This window comes from Haliotis asinina, chromosome 15, assembly GCF_037392515.1.
Source record: "Haliotis asinina isolate JCU_RB_2024 chromosome 15, JCU_Hal_asi_v2, whole genome shotgun sequence".
NCBI classification, from domain to species: Eukaryota; Metazoa; Mollusca; class Gastropoda; order Lepetellida; family Haliotidae; genus Haliotis; species Haliotis asinina.
This window is the reverse complement of record NC_090294.1, coordinates 43,640,507-43,657,265: the sequence shown is the minus strand read 5'-3', so window position 1 is coordinate 43,657,265 and position 16,759 is coordinate 43,640,507. Positions and strand designations below refer to the sequence as shown.

Sequence of the window (16,759 nt, the reverse complement as noted above, 5' to 3'; positions counted from 1 at the left end):
TTGTTTTATTTGTTGTTTTTATAGTGTATATATCAAAACATTCTCAGTAATCAAGACACAGGGTCAACAGAACAATACACAGGTAAAACTAAAACAGCTTGTGTTTACATAGCTCGCCAAAACATCTCTGTACATAGTATATGTACTGTACAGTTTGGACGGAATTTGAGAATAAATAAAACCTAAACGTCAGCACAGATCACAGTACTGAATTTTGAAATACTCAGCAATTTACATATGTTCAAATGTACAAAATGTTCACTTCACATGTTAATTATTTCATATTGAAATATCACACCTTCTCTTCCTAACATAAAAGCCAAACTAATGACAATTTGGCAGTTAAACAAGCTTTTTAATAATGCTGGTAATAATAAAGCAACTAAACTTTATCTTTGGAACCAAATAATTTGAGAAGGATAAAACAGGAAAATATCCTTCAAAATGTTTTGAAAATAGCAGAGCCAAAATTCTGTATATAACATAATTGAAGAAGGAATAATATTGAGTTGATATGGTGTTACGAAAAAGGGAAGAGAAGATGGCGAGAAAGGTCCATTACAGCTGGTGCCACATTGCATTATGCTGCTGTCTTGGGAGCCTTGAGATTGAAGCCACCCCCAGTGAATCGAGGTGCATCTGTTCTCTGTGCTTGGATGATGGGTGCTCCTGCCTGGGCTAATGCTCGGTCCCTCTCCCTGCAAATAAAGCCAGGAATGGGGAGTCTGGTTGCTGAAGAATTATTACATGAATATGGATTTTATTGATAATAATAACCCACAGATTGGTCTTCAGTTAAGTGGATCAAGTGGTCAGACTTGCTGACTTGGTAAACACATGGTATACCAATTGACTAGATGCTTATGCTGTTGATCACCGGGTTGTCTGGTCCAGACTGCTGTCTAAGCAATTAACAACATACAAAGAGTATATTCTTATGCTTATCCTGACACAGCATATTCCAACCTCATGATTATATAGCAACCCTGTGATGACCTGTGTTAGTATTTGTCATCAGCAAATCATTGAATGAAACTAACCCACAATCCCCACAAAGGAGTGAGTGAATTGCATTTTATGCCACTTTGAACGGTGTGGTATACTGTGAGCTTAATGCAGGAAGATAGCTCCAGAAATGGGATGGGTATGGTGATGAAACACCTAGAAATATCAGGAAAAAACAATGATTCAAACCACTCATAATAGGTTCCTGGCATGGCCAAGGGAGGCAACTCGGAAGACTATATTGTAGCACTTCAGAAGACTTAGCCACCAATGCCCACAATCATTAATGAAGTCAACTTGGCTATAGTTCATTTATTGTTTAATGACACAACAATGCTGTGTTTTATGAATAAATGAATCGGGACTAAACAGTCCAATAATTAGCATCATGAGCATCGATCTAAGCATTCAGATACCTGACCCTACATGTTGTTTCGTACACAAAGCAATGTTTGCAGAAGACCGACTCTAACGTGGATGTTCAAGATGCTGCTAGCTGTAGTACACAAATCATCCCTTACCTGACTTGCTGTTCCTTCTTCTTCTGCATGAAGTATTTCTTCTTGACTTCTTGAAGTTCCCGAGCAATCCTCTCTATCTCATACTTGTACTCACTCACTTGAGATTCGTACATATTCAGTTCAGATGCCATCGCCTGAAGAGGAGAGAAATGCAAATAAGAATAAGACCTGAAAAAGTGAACTGAGTATGCCGATGTGTATTAAATAAGGTTTATTAAGTACAAATAGACTATGTGTATCCTAAATTATATGTATAACATCATTCTCTTCCCACAGTGGTTACTTGTCACATCTTCCTACCTAACCTCTGTTCTAATACGACCCTTTCATGGTGTGAGTGTTCAAGACTTGTGATTGGAGGCAGTCAGATTTAGTAGTGCAATCAGCGACCTTGTTTCAAAAGTGATCGTTCAAAAGATCTCTGTAATTTCCGGATGCATTGAGAAAACTAGAACCTCTTCCCGAGCACGATACTCAAATGTTTCATCTAGACAGAACTCAGACATGCCATTTTTGTTTCTCCACATTGCTTGCATTTGTCAAGTTGAATTTAAGTCGATGTAACACATGTTCTGATTGGACAGAAAGAAAGAGAGATAAATCTGTTGCCATTTTTTGCCACTAGGGGATTTTATGAGAACCTTGAAATATGGCTGTATTAGAACAGAGGTTCGTAGGAAGATATGACAAGTAACCCCTGTGGAAAGAGAATGGTATAACACATACTGAACTTAAAAAGTGTGAGATCATGAATATTTTGGTGGATATTTTTAAAATATGGCATGTTCAATCTTGCCTACAAAGAAATTTGACGTCATGTGCAATGTGTGGTGCAGTGGTTAAGGTAATCATGCTAACACAATACAGTACAATTTAGATTCCACAGCAATGAGAAGTATGGTAGCCTAGTAGTTAAAGTGTTTGCTTGTCACACTAAAGACCTGGGTTCTATTTACTAGTGTGTGAAGCCCATTTCTGTTGTCCTCCGCAGTGGAATACTATATTACTGATTCAACCATAAGCCAAGCTGAATGACAGACAAATCCTGTTCATTAATTTACATTCCCCAATAGTAAAGTCATACTAATGCAATACTAAAAGGTAATCCTACAGATGAAATACTCTGCTAATTTATATTCATTCGTTCCATTTGTTTGTGTTATTAAAATTCCCATGTGACAGCCATAGATGAACCTTGCGACAAGTCTTTACCTTCATTTGTTTTGTCTTGTCCTTGAGAGTTCCCTGGTATATTTGGAGCTGCTCAGCGACCTCCGGTCCGGGCTGGCGTGCCAGAATGTGTTTGAGCTCGAGGTACAGTTTCTCCTTCTCCTGGATCAGGAGTTCCTTCTCTACAACCTCCTCAGTCTTGGAGATCAGTCGCTTCTGCAGTGTGTGGATCTTCTGGATCATCTCGTATGTGCTGGGATCAGAACCCTTTGAGAGGGAGAGAAAGATACATTCATCTTACCATGCCTGTATTGATACATGGACATTAAAGACTGAAGAAAAAGGTTGTGTGTTCATTCTTATAAAATATTATGTTAAGTGATGCTGACATATTCAAATGTTCTTAAGGCTGTGATGAGGTCGTGTTCATGTTCCATACCTCCAACTTCCTCCAGCGATGGATGTTCATGGGGTTCTCCAGCTCCTCCTCCAAAGCTTTGCACCGTGTCCTCTCTCGCAGTAGCTCTCGCTGGATGTGGTATACCTCACGCCTACAAAACATGCACTAACATCAGCAAAGAAACAAGGAACTGTTCTTTAATAACTTTAATAAGTCACAGCTAGGCTAACACTGGCAACACAGATCTCCGGAAAGACAAAAAACTTCAACACATTTCTGTACATCAATCAACTATCTGATGTCCACCCACCTCAGATCTTCAACATTTGCAACACTCTTCTGAAGGATTGTCTTCTCCCTACGGAGTTTCTTGATCTCCAGTTTGAGGACTCGGATGTCCTCCAGACGCTGGTTGTACTGGATCTCACCCTTGTTGAGTACGGACTGCTGGATCTTGATCTTCTCATACAGAAGGGCCAACTCATCATTACGTCGCACCAGCTGTGTTCCCAGGATGTCTCTCTCACTAATCACCTGTACACAAATCAGACTGACGGTCAAATGTATGCTACGTGTATAAGAATAGTAGTGGGAATGATATTGTCTCATTAAGTATTTTCTACATCATATAATATTTCTTTACAAGACGTATCCATCCATCTCCCTAACATATATATTCATTCCAATCACATTCATGTAAGTCTCACTGACATCTATTATGTAATTTGCTAATCATCTTCTAATACATCCTCTCATATCTACGTCTACATCCATCTCCATCACTATCCTGCTCACCTCCATCACTATCCTGCTCACCTCCATCACTATACTTCTATCACCATCACCATCCTCCCAATCTCCTCCCACCATCTCATCCTAATCTCCATCCTCGAAATCTCATCTCCATCACTACTCTCCCCATCTCATCTCAATTGCTTTTCTCCCTATCTCCATCACTATCTCCACTATCTGCCCCATCTTCATTGCTATCCTTCCCATCCCCATTATTATCTTCCCCATTCTGATTACTATCATTATCTCCATCACTATCCTCCACTTCTCCATCACTATCATTCTCCTTTATCTCCATTGCTATCCTCCCCATATATACTGCTTTTCATCACTATCCTCCCTGACTATCTTCTTTGTCTCCATCAACATCATGTCCACCTCCGATACTATCCCCCACCATCTCCATCACCACCCACCTGATCCAATTCTTTCTTCTGTCTGACTCTCTCTGCATCAGCCTCAGCAATGATCTTGAGCAGCTTCCTTTCCTCTGCCTCCTGGTTCTTGATGTAAGCCTCGCTCTCAGCAGCAGCCTGCTTCATCTTCTGCAGCTCGGCCTTAAGCGTCTCCTTCTCCTTCTCCACCCGCTGGTGCTCCAGATGCTCCTTGACCAGCGCCGCCTCTTTGGCCTGGATCTCCTCCTTCAGCTGGTCAATCTGGTGATTCATGATCTTCAGCTTGCGCTTCATCTCTGTGATCTCATCCTGTGAGGGGAGAGAGATAGTGTAACAGCTAACATGATAAAGGAAATGTGCACTAATAATTGTTTATCAAGTCAGGAATGCAAGTCAAGATTAACAACTCAACTATTCAAGTATTACACTGTATTTCTGTTTAATTGGCTCCATCTTAAATGTTTACTCAGCAAATTCACCAGACTCTTGTTTTGCCTCACCATCATGAGCATACAACAAACCACATCAAAGTGTGTTCAGAGTAAAGAATGAAATTAAATTATGTCCAAATCAGTCACATATTTAAAATGTTTGTGTTTTTTATGTTTAAAGAGTATTTAAAGGGATTGTGCAGATTCAATTACCCAAACCAAGGACCCCCCAAAACCCATAACACGTGTTACTTTTGTATAACAATGTTGCTACAGCTGTACATGTCTTGCTTCAAAATCAGCATTGAGATTTCCAGCTGAACTGGTTTTGAGTCACTGCATAACATGTGACCAGATACCGACATATGTACCGCTAGCTATAAAATGATATAACCCCAGCATGGACTATTCCAGCAACCCACCTGTGACTCTATGAGGTTCTTGCTGTAGAGGTTCCTGTCACTGCGGACAGCCTCATAAAGGTTCTGTTGCTGCTTCAGCTTCGTCTCTGCCTCTGCAATCTTCTTCTTGTAGTCAAAGATCTGCATCTCCCGAACTTTGACATCCTCCATGTGTTGGAGAACCTACAAAAGACAAAACAAATATGACTCACAAGGCACAAAGAAGTCACAATGAATACAAATTTTCCCAAGTCCTCTAAAGTCTGCTGATTTGCCTGACTACTCTTTCCACTCTAACGCTTCTCATGTCTACTCTCCCAGCTCTACTAATTCCTCTTACCACCATCTCCACTCTATTTCTTCCTGGGATTAACCGCTTCAATCTATTGTTTCCTTTGACAACTCTAATGCCATCAAGTTTCCAAATTACCCTATTTGTCAAATCTATCACTTCACTGATAACCCTCAACATTACTCCTTCTGACTATCTACTCAACTCAACCAACTCTCCTGACTACCTCTTAACTCAACTGATCTCTCTGTGTACCTCTCAAATGCTCTATCTACAGCTTGTCAGACACCCCTCTACTGAAGTGTGACTTTACACACATTAATTACAAATATCTCCCTGGACTCCTCATCTCTGCTCCACTCCACTAACTCACCTTCTGTGTGAGGTCAGAAGCCTCATTGATGTATCTGTCCCTCTCCTTCTCCAGCTGGTAGATGATCTTCCTCTGCTTCTGAGCCTCTTCCTTGTAGTTCTGGATCTCCTGTTCCAGGTTCTTCTTGCTCTGCTCATGGAGCTTCACCAGGTGCAGCTGCTTCTGAGTGGCACTGGCTGCCTTCAACAGGTTCTACACACAGACAACACTCAGTTAGAATCCATGTACATCCACCCACATAGTACTGGGTGCCTTAGGTAGGCATGAAACAAAGAAGTCACTGTGTCAAAATCCATGCATTAACACCAATGTCCTCTACACCAAAGTCCTCATAGCATGGTGACATTCCATTCCAGTATGGTAGAAACTATCCCGTATTCTTTATTCTTGATTGATTTTGGTGTTTAACATGTGACTCTTATTGGCCGAGCTCTAAAACCCAAACCCAAATTTACTAGAAAAACAGACAAAACGTTTCTCCAATAAGGATCTCCTACAAGTACTACTAAATGTATTAACCATCATCGTCTCCAGGCTGTTTCTGACAAGAGCTATTTTTGGACATTTAATGACTAGTATTACTACACTTCTAAGTTTATCCTTCATACCATGTATTAGTCATACCTTGTTGAGGATGTCTCTCTCTCTGACCAGGTCATCTATTCCCTTCTTGTCAGCCTCTCCCTGCTTCTTTGCAGCCTCCAGTTCTGATACATTTCAATCAATCACTTGTCAAGCAAGAAAGTAAAACACACAGAAATTTTGTTGCTACTAATATTACAGGTAATTTAAATGATTATGTTATAAATTAAATTATTTAAATAATAATGATACAATTATAATGAAACATTTCTACTTGTCTCATGATTGTTGTACATGGGAAGGTGTGCTTTAGCCCAGTTTCATACACTCATCTGATAATTGTATCTCCAATAACAGTATGTGAAAAACTAAACATAATTGTTAGCGAACATTTTCCGTTTGAAGATGAAAATTATGGCAATCAGAATGTAATAATTTACAGCTATCAGTTACCACAAATTATGAATTTGATATTACAAAACAGAAATTCTGCAGATATGATCATCTGGTTAGTTGTCTTCCACAGTGTAATTAGCCAATATCCTGAGAATATTCAACATTACCAAAAGTCAGAAATAAATACCTTTGTTGTCATCATTATCACATAGCATGTCTAAATTGTGTTCCATTTGAAAGCCCAATATGAATAACCATTAAAATGCACTTCTGGAAAGTGTGTTTACAGTATATTGTTGCTAGGGTCACTGGTGGCAACCAATAACATCATTAAAAATGCAAAACCTGCATTACAGTGACATGTGACACTGTTGTACATGACAAGATACTTAAAATATGTAATGTTATATTAATTATTCAAATGTTAAATCTATGATTTGTTTCCAATATGTACCATTTTATTTTCCAAATGTCAAAACCAACTGAAAATAGGACAGTGAAGTATTAACAGGTAATTGCAATGCTTGATAGAAAGTAATGAGGTTTTCATCGATATATTAAAATACAATATACTGTTTAACATAGAGTTATTTAGCACTTTGGGACTTAATGTATGGCTACGGGGGTGATGATGATGTTATGGTACATTGTAAATGATACCCCCAGGCCCCACCCCACGTACCGAGTAAGTGCCCTTCCCCCCATCCATCCAGCCCTCCCCCTCCCAAAAAAAACAAATCAAAAACAAAACACACAAAAAACCCAAAAACCAAAGAAAACAAAAAAACACACTGAAAGCGGAATAATTATAAAAATAATTAAAAGAACCCTGATGACTCCAACTAAATGGGTGACCCCACTTCATTATATACCCACACCCACCCCAACCCAAATTTTGAATGGTTCCTTTAAGCAAGATTTTGCTACAATTTTAAACAAGTACATTTGGCAGGCTAACTGGGAAATTACTGTGAAGGAGCAGGATTGCACAAATCTCTTAGCCTTTCATATACACTCATAATATGTCAGTTATATCTTCCTCTAAACTAATTAATGCAAACAACAAACTGAACATACAAATTAGGAACTACACATTTTTGTTTTAAAAAATTTCAACCGACAATAACTCAGAAGAAATGTGTCCAGTATAAAATGAAGATATGTGTGTTAGGTGTGCCCATACCTCTCTCTAGGCCTATGACCTGTCCCTTAAGTGTTTCCCTCTGCTGTTCTACTTCTCCCTTTTGGTCCTCTGCTTGGCGTAGCTTCCTTTGGATTACCTCCCTTGCCTTACTAAGCCGTTGTGTCTCACCCTTCAAGCTTGTGACCTCATCTTCTTTTTGCTGCGAGTGGCAATGGCGTTATAAACAAAATGCTCAAGTGTTATGTTTTCTTTACCAACTCAGACATACTTCTGCTATTTGATGGCAACCTCTAAACAATTTGATCCAAAGCAGACAAACAAGTGACTAATATTATGAGCAAGGCTCTATGACACTGGGTACAATGACATAAACCTCTGCTGGTTGAAGGAGACGAAATGATTTGGATGGTCGGGCTTGCCTCATTATATGCTGCATCTCAGTTTGCATGCATTGATGCTCATGATGTCAATCATTGGATTGTAGGTCCAGAACTAATTATAGAACACAAGCATATAGTTTGAATGCAGTGCAGTGTGAAACAAACAAACCAATTGATGAGACACAATCATCTAACAGATCCATCAAGCTTGCACGACATTCATAGTTCAATCAGAATGAAATCTAATCCTGAATCCTAAAATGGTTGTGTTTTGGTTTTAAAGTTGAAAGAATTCTTTCTTTTGGAATGATTCATCAAAACCAATTTAGAAACAGATTCAATGTATGTTTTCGTATCCCACATTGAACTACCAATTCATTTAAATATACATTATGTCCAAAGGATAAACAACCTCTAACCAAACGATATCCCACAACATGTACAATAAAAGCATATTTATTAGTGTTAAATTTGTTAAACACTGTCAGAATTATTACCCCATTATTTAAAGATTCCAGCAAGGAGTGGACAGTCATACCTTGAGGTCAGCCACTTTCGACTGGTTCTCTGCTGCGAGCTGGTCAGCTGCAACCACTTGGTTCTCATAGTCAGTGGTCAGCTTGGTGAAGCGAGCATGCATCACCTCTGAGTCCTTCAGTGATCGCTCATTGAACACCTGCAATGGAACTAAAAGCTGCAGCCAAACTTGAACAAATAGGATGCTATATTTAAAAGACACCTTTTCATTTTCATAAATATTCTTATTTGATGTTCATATAGTCTCAGTAAATCTGTATACACTGTATAATGTTTTAGTGTGTTTTGTTTTGCTGCATAGAAAATCAAGAAGCAATCAACTTCTGATTTACAATCTGTTTCCTACAAAGTTTTCCCTCCATTTTACAATCTGTTACCAACAACAATCTCCCTGATTTTAAATCCATTACTAGCCACAATCTTCTGCTGATTTACAATCTGTTAATCACTTCAATCTCCCTCTGATTTACATTCAGTTATTATGCACAATCACCTTGTGATTTACAATCCATTGCTGACAACAATCTCTGTCTGATCTACAATCTACTACTAGCCACAATTTCCCTCTGATTTACAATCTGGTAGCCTTGATCTCCCTCTGCTTTACAATATGTTACACATCACAATTCTTCAGTGATATATAATCTGTTACTAGGCATAATCTCCTATGATTTACAATATGTTGCTAAGCACAATTCACCTCTTGCAATATGTTACAAGCCACAATTCACCTCTGATTTACAATCTGTTACTAATACCACAATCTCCCTATGATTTACAATTCAATACAAACACAATCTCCCTCTAATTTACAATCCAAAACTAACCACAGTCTCCTTCTGATTTACAATCCACTACTAACCACAACCTCTTTCTGATTTACAACTTGCTACTAGCAACAGTCTCCCTTGTATTTTCAATCTGTTGACTACCCACAATATCTGCTTTACAATACGTTACACATCACAATTCACAACTGATTTACAATCTGTTACTAGCCACAATCTCCCACACTTACCCTCTGTTCTTTCAGCTGCATTTCCAGTTTGCTGATATCTTGTTTGAATCTCTCAATCTGTCCAGTCATGGCCTTGATCTCGGAGGCCTTGCCATCAAGGTCGGCCTTTGTCTGCTTCAGCTCTCGCTCTAGTTTGTCCTTCTTGCGAGCTTCACGTTGTGCCTCATTGTTGCGAACCTGTATGTCTTGAGACAGCTGGAAGCAGACATCAACAATGAGTGAAGGATATTCCCGGAATTGCTGACAAACCTTTTTGGAGTCTAATGACTGAAATTATTTTGTGTATGGAAGTCAGATAAGTATGATGATATTTATTATTATTTAATGATAAGAACAGAAATGATGATAATTATCATTCAGATGATACGTCATCTTGATCAATAACATATTTGGTGTAAATCAAAATGAAACTTTTTGTCTCATAAATGCATACAGATAATCTGTAATTTTTATGCACAAGCATGTACAATCTCAATGACCCTCTACAATTTACGTACAAAGTAAGTGACCCCCCTATCCTCTTGCATATAATTTACAAAATCAACAACACCCACCCACCAAAAATCATCATCACCTCCTCACCGTTCAGCCATACATTGTGAACAGTCTCTGACCAGAAATACTTCTTTAAGAACTTGATACCAGGAATGCATGTATCGTATTATCTGATGGCTTCATCTGATGGCTTCATAACAAGTTTAATCTCCTTTTAGCACTGAATATATTCTTAATGAAACTTGCATAGAAAACAGATATGAAAATCTGATGAATCTCCTTCATTCAATTTTAATAATTCAGTACTTATATTTTCTGTATGTCTTTACATAAGGAAAGCTCTCACAGTTTAAAGGTCTAGATTATTAGTACATTTTGTCACATCCCATGTATTCCAAATCATCCACTAGGGAGGGATCACACAAAAAACTGGTTCCAAATTTAATCCCATGGGCTAAAAATCAGCATTTAAAAATCACATTTTAAAACCCAAGAGTTAAGAACTAAAGGGGCAGATAACTATCATTCATATGACATACTGATATCATCAAAGTATGATCTATATCATTTATTGTGATAATATTATCAGCAACAATAATACCTCTTGTATCTTCTCCTCTGCATTAGCTCGCTCCTGCTCCAAACTGCCCTGCTGGTTGGTGGATTCCGCGAGCTGCTCTCGGAGCCTGGTGATCTCCTGGAGCTGCTCATCACGTTCCTTTGTCAGCTCCTCCTTAATTTTCAGCAGTTCATTCACGCTGGAAAGATACATCAACAATTAAACTTTTGACATGAGAGAATGAGTCTGCTGGATTTTGACACAAACGCCTTTTAATAACTGATCCGTTACATGGGAAACTTCATTGTATAAAGTTGCAGTAGGGAAACCTGGAAGCTGATGAAGTGAGCACTGATAGCAATTCAAGTCAGTTATCTCCTAGTGCATATTGTATATTATACTCACCTGTGTTCCTGCCCCATAGTGAGACCAGCTCCCTGCTCCACCAGTTTGCTCAAATTTGAGATCTCCATCTTCAGAGACTGGATTGTCTCCCTTGCCCGAGTCTCTTTCTCATGAGCTGCATCAACCATTTTCCATGCCTTTTCGATTTCCTAAAGTTCAGAAAAAATAATACTAGTAACAACAACAGAAGCAGATTTTTGCATTACACATGCCATCAATGGTTAGATTATGACACTATTTAAATATACGAGGGTCTTGGGGTCCTTCAGATAGCTAAAAATATTAGCCCCTTAAATCTTTTAACATTATGATCTTAATAAGGCACAGGGGCGTTCATGCTCAATAACTCAGTTAATATGATTCATATTGTTAACATTATGCAAAAATGTTTAAAATGTAACATTACGTAAAATTAAAAAATAAAGAAGTTAAAAATTCAACTTACTTTTTTGAGAGAGGCAATGGTAGCTTGATCTTCTTGTGAGAGCTTGAGAGCCGTGGACACTTTTGCTGAGTTGGCCACAATTTCTGCATTGAGTTCTCGACATTTCTGCATGAGACGTTTCTCACTTTCATGAGACTTCTTCAGAGCTTTGTGTAGCTTTTCATATTCAGTTCGGAATTTCTCCAAACTTCTATCTCCCATGAGCTCTGAGAGGACCTAAGTAAAAGAACATTATAAGCATATTTATCATCTGAAACTGGCTTCTGCAGGACATATTGTTGCTTTCACATTAAAGACACTAAGTATTATTACTGAGTAGAATCTAAAGATGTTGGAAGAATAATTTTGGAAAATACAGAGAATCCTACTCTTATGTCTTTTATGTTGTTATAGCAATACTTGTATTAAAGTCTGAGCAAACATAATTTTTTCATCAGCCTTTTAAAAGAATGTCTGCCTTTTTGATTTGTGTTGATATTTGATATAAGAAGACATCCAGGCGTTTCTTTTAGGTCTCCTATTTTTGTCACCATTATCAAACACAAATGATATTTTTAGACAACATTTTCTACCCAACTGTTGACATTGGGTAACAGTTGGGGCTCCCAATATGTTATATCTTTAACGTTTCCTGGCTGATTTACAGATTGTGTAGCTCAATTGTAAAAATATACCACAATGATTATTGCAGTGATGAGCAAGATAACACGTAACAAGCTGTCCATGTAGCCATAAAAGTCCCCAGTCCCATAGCGACTTTCTGACTGAAAGCTGGATGGCTTGTCCATTTGATGCAAAATGTTGACAAGATAAGGTAAGGATGTCATCTATGGGATGAATCTATGCCCTGCTTTGTTCATATATTACCATGCAACCATAGTAAACAAACGATATAGTAAATGCTACCCATGATATATGCCAATTATTTATCTAAGTGCATACACTTATAAAACATGAAACATGAAAAACATATACAATTTGTTGAATGAACAAGGTAGGCCACAGTGAATTAATTTTTATAGCATAACCTATACAACTGTTGTAGAGGCTTATTTTTCTTTTCTTTTTCATTTTCTTCAAGAAAGTAACTTGTCCTGACTAATATTCCACTTGCCCTGAATTTATGACACAGAGCATGATGTTAATGTTTACTGGACTATATATTGAAGAGTGATATTTTCACTCTCTACTAGCTCTACTTTATTATTAATGTGAACTTTAATAGCTTCATTTGGAGCAGACATGAAATTAAATCCAAGATTATTTGCAGTGTGAAACCATAAGTGGAAATTATCTAGTAGTCCACGGACAAGTAAGATACCATTTTCTGATTGCCCGAAATGAAAAATGACTTGTCCCGGTCGTTGGGTAAGGGGATTTTTTTTGCAAAACCTCACATTCATCTCCTTAATGTTATGTAACCCAACATTTTATGATTTATAGCTTTAAGACTGGGGATTCTGGTAGTGCCACAATTAGAATACTGCCAGTAATACATTCTTGTGAACTTGAACACCTAAAAATTGGCGAAATAAGCAAATATTACAACTATATATATTATTAAAACATATTGTAAATTTGGCCTATATTCACTATTCACTATGTAAATGTCAAGCAATACATTTAGCAAATCATACCTACTCTAGCTTAGAGATGGAGAAATAGTCTTTTAGAGAGACAATATTTCAAATAAATTGTAAACATACGAGTTTAGATATTATCCATTTCCAGGACATAACAGGATCATCTCATTCAATTTCATATCACACTCACATCCTGGAAGTCTTTTTCCAGTGCTTCAAAAGCACTGTCATCGATGGATGATTTCCCACCCTCTTTCGCAGTTGTTTCCTTCTTCTCCTGTAACAATAAACAACAGTTTCCTGAATTACAGTAATACAAACAAGTGAAACAGACACATACTGACATACACGACACACGTTTCCTTGAATACATAGTTGTAAGACTAACAGGAGAAAAATGTCAGACGTTTGCATTTCTAATTCTACACTGTTTTATGTTAACATGTAAAGCGTTTGACTTTCCAAAACAATAACAAAAATGATGAATCTTTTCTGTGTTGATTTACCTCCGACATTGTTCTTGCAAAATGTGGAAAATCACACAACAAACATTTAGAACTCTAAGCGACTGCGAGTACTCCGTTTCTCGCGTTAGCCTATTTACAATAATGGAGTCACCGTTGCTACTAGTAACAAACCGGAAAGATTCGTTGATTACCTCCCTTGAAATATTATGAAGACCGCTAATAATGTGGATAAACTGTCCGATTTACTGATACGATAATCATTTGATAATCTAGAAAGATTTAAGGTGAGCAAACCGAAAGACACCTTAACCATAATCGTGAGTGACTATGGATGTTAACTCCTTTTGCAAAAGTAATTGTGTAAATCGTAATTCACTTGTCGTTGTGTAGTAAAAATAATGACTGAAGCATTAGTAAAATATAACGTCAGCGCAGACGTGTTATACCCGCATCTCAGAAGAAAGTTTTCTTCAGTTTCAAATATTTCCTCTTGAGCATGACCTTAATAAAACAGTACCCAAATAGTATCGTGGTAACATAATATTATTATCATATCTTCATTTGAATGTGTATAGAATTTAGATGCATTCACCCTACGTCACATAGGGTAAGAAGGGAAGATTGAAGAATTACGGTTATGTACCATTACGATACATTTTAAGAAAATATTGGGTTCATTTGGACAGATTCCTTTCGAACATGTAAATTTCATAGAGGCAGGTAGATCGAGTTTACAACCATATATGATGGTAGTTAAAATTCAAGTAAAGTATTTTGAACCTTAAGTATGTTCTGTTTACGAGGACGCTTTCAGCCGAGTAATGTTTGTACTTTGTTTTGAACAGTATTTTTGTAGACAGGTGGTGCTGAAACAAAAAATAAAAAAACACAGTTTGAAAATGATCTAACTCTGGTTATCTGCCTATTTTCGTGAACCTTTACCCAGTTACAAGTTCCTCAAATAGATGCTGTCAAATCGAGTTCCTACATCACAAATACCGATGATAAAATGTTGTCTACAAAACGTATTTTCTAGTACATCGTCTAAATCTTTAAATTCAAATCCCCAGTTTCTACTATAAACACTTAAATCCCAGTGCGACGTTCATTGATATTTTAGCCACCCGGATTTACCCCTTTGATCTATCGTGGCGGCTGATTTGTCATCAACCTTATAGAGAAACGTCTGCCCTCAAGATATCCCTATTACTATTATTATTAATATGTCATATATGGCATTCTACTGTTAATACTACCCCTTCACCTGTCCACGTTTTCAGACTGGGTGCAGTTCGCATATGACGCAACCGGTAACGGCATGTGAGGAGCTGAAGTGCAATCAGTTGTTGTTAGACCTATAGCTTACGGCGTTCGGCGTGACTGTCTGCAGACAATACACCATTCTCACAGTTTCAGTTTAGTTCATTCTCAGAGGAACCCACCAACGGGGGTACGTTTTGTATAAATTAACATATATTATGATAATATAATCAAAGTGGCAAGGATATAACGTAAATACATACTGTGAGTGAGATTTACACGAGTCTCATACAGCTGCTAATTTTAAGATGGTTCTGAATATCGACATTTTTTTCACGTTTATTACTATCTTTACTGGATAGACTTTTTCGGCTTTTACATATGATTCCATTCATAGAGACCTTTGTGTATGTATATAGACCGCCAATGGAGGAGGGCTTCGCGCCTAAACCTGGTAGTGCAACTCGTCACCAACCGCTGGGGAACTACACAAATTGCATAAACGTTCCACCCACGAGATATCAGACTAGTGTCCTTTGTCAACTGATAAGCTGTGGTTTGGTGTTAAAATTGAAAATGGTGTGTACGAGACTTCGAAAACAAAACCATGTTTACAGCATGCAACAAGAGATGAGCTGTTTTTTTCTGAAGCTCATCAGGGGCAGTGGGGTAGTGCAGTGGTTAAAGCGTTCGCTCGTGACGCAAAGACCCGGATTGTATTTCTGGTGGAATGTTGCTAAAAGCGACATAAATCAGAACTCACTCACTCACTCGAATCCCATCAGCCCTTTTGTGATTTAATGAGGTGAAATATCAGTTGTCACAGATCTCAATGGAAAATACTGAAGAAGATTGTACATGTAAATTCCGTATCTAAATGTATTTAGCGTACAAATGATGTTTATGGTTTATATGTAATTTGAATTGACATCTACTTGAAACTTGAAAATGAAGCTTCATTACGAGCTTCTTAAATTCAAATACAGACAGGCAGTACTTATTCAGTAAAGAGTGAGTGAGTGAGTTTAGTTTTACACCGCACTCAGCAATATTCCAGCCAGATGGCGGCGGTCTGTAAATAATCGAGTCTGGACCAGACAATAGAGGTGATCAACAACACGACCATCGATCTGCGCAATGGGGAACCGATGACATGTGTCAAACAAGTCAGCGAGCCTGACCACCCGATCCCGTTAGTCGCCTGTTACGACAAGCATAGTCACCTTTTATGGCAAGCGTGGGTTGATGAAGGCCTGTTCTACCCTGGGACCTTCACGATTCTTCAGTAAAGAGGTTCTCGCCCATAATACAATCAGTGTAACACTGTGTTTAGTGGATGCGCAAACCAACTTTACAACTCTTTGTTCTCTAAATTCAAATGCACATGTACATGGTCGACATTCTAGGGATAAAGCTAGCACCCACTGTATCTACCAACATTAGCGACACGTGCATGTTCCTAATTTTCATCATCTTTTATCAGCAACGCAGTTTACTCGACAACTGCTATCAGCTGTTTACAGACACCCAGGCGTCACGCTAACATTCGTTTGTTATTTCTTACTAGACGGAGACCAGTTGATCCTACATATGCGCTTATCTCTTGCGAACCCTGTTCACTCCATACCTTGCCGCTCACTAATCCCTCACCAACATATTTGTTAGTCCGTATTGACAGAATTTGCATTTCTTTTCAGTTCCCCTTAAA

The 16,759-nt window shown here is 38.0% G+C and overlaps 1 protein-coding gene across 1 annotated transcript; it reads right to left on the bottom strand.

Annotated features, from left to right (window-relative positions):
• Positions 1–3: 3 nt before the first annotated feature.
• Positions 4–13,955, bottom strand: LOC137265588 (cilia- and flagella-associated protein 58-like). Its single transcript, XM_067801011.1, has 17 exons — positions 13,831–13,955; positions 13,515–13,601; positions 11,742–11,957; positions 11,297–11,445; positions 10,934–11,090; positions 9,838–10,032; positions 8,821–8,958; positions 7,942–8,101; positions 6,405–6,487; positions 5,781–5,972; positions 5,137–5,298; positions 4,305–4,592; positions 3,407–3,630; positions 3,136–3,247; positions 2,739–2,963; positions 1,527–1,660; positions 4–698 (listed from the first exon to the last, which is right to left on the bottom strand). Exons 1-17 carry the CDS (start codon positions 13,837–13,839, stop codon positions 581–583), a joined length of 2,649 nt encoding a protein of 882 aa, XP_067657112.1. The 5' UTR covers positions 13,840–13,955; the 3' UTR covers positions 4–580.
• Between the last annotated feature and the right edge of the window lie 2,804 nt (positions 13,956–16,759).

What these genes read in the sequence shown, in the direction of transcription:
- LOC137265588 (XM_067801011.1), bottom strand. An exon ending in TGCAGCTGAAAGAACAGAGG is followed by an intron (nt 8,959 to 9,837) that starts GTAAGTGTGGGA and finishes GTTCCATTGCAG; the next exon opens with GTGTTCAATGAGCGATCACT. An exon ending in AGAAGAAAGAATTGGATCAG is followed by an intron (nt 3,631 to 4,304) that starts GTGGGTGGTGAT and finishes ATTTGTGTACAG; the next exon opens with GTGATTAGTGAGAGAGACAT.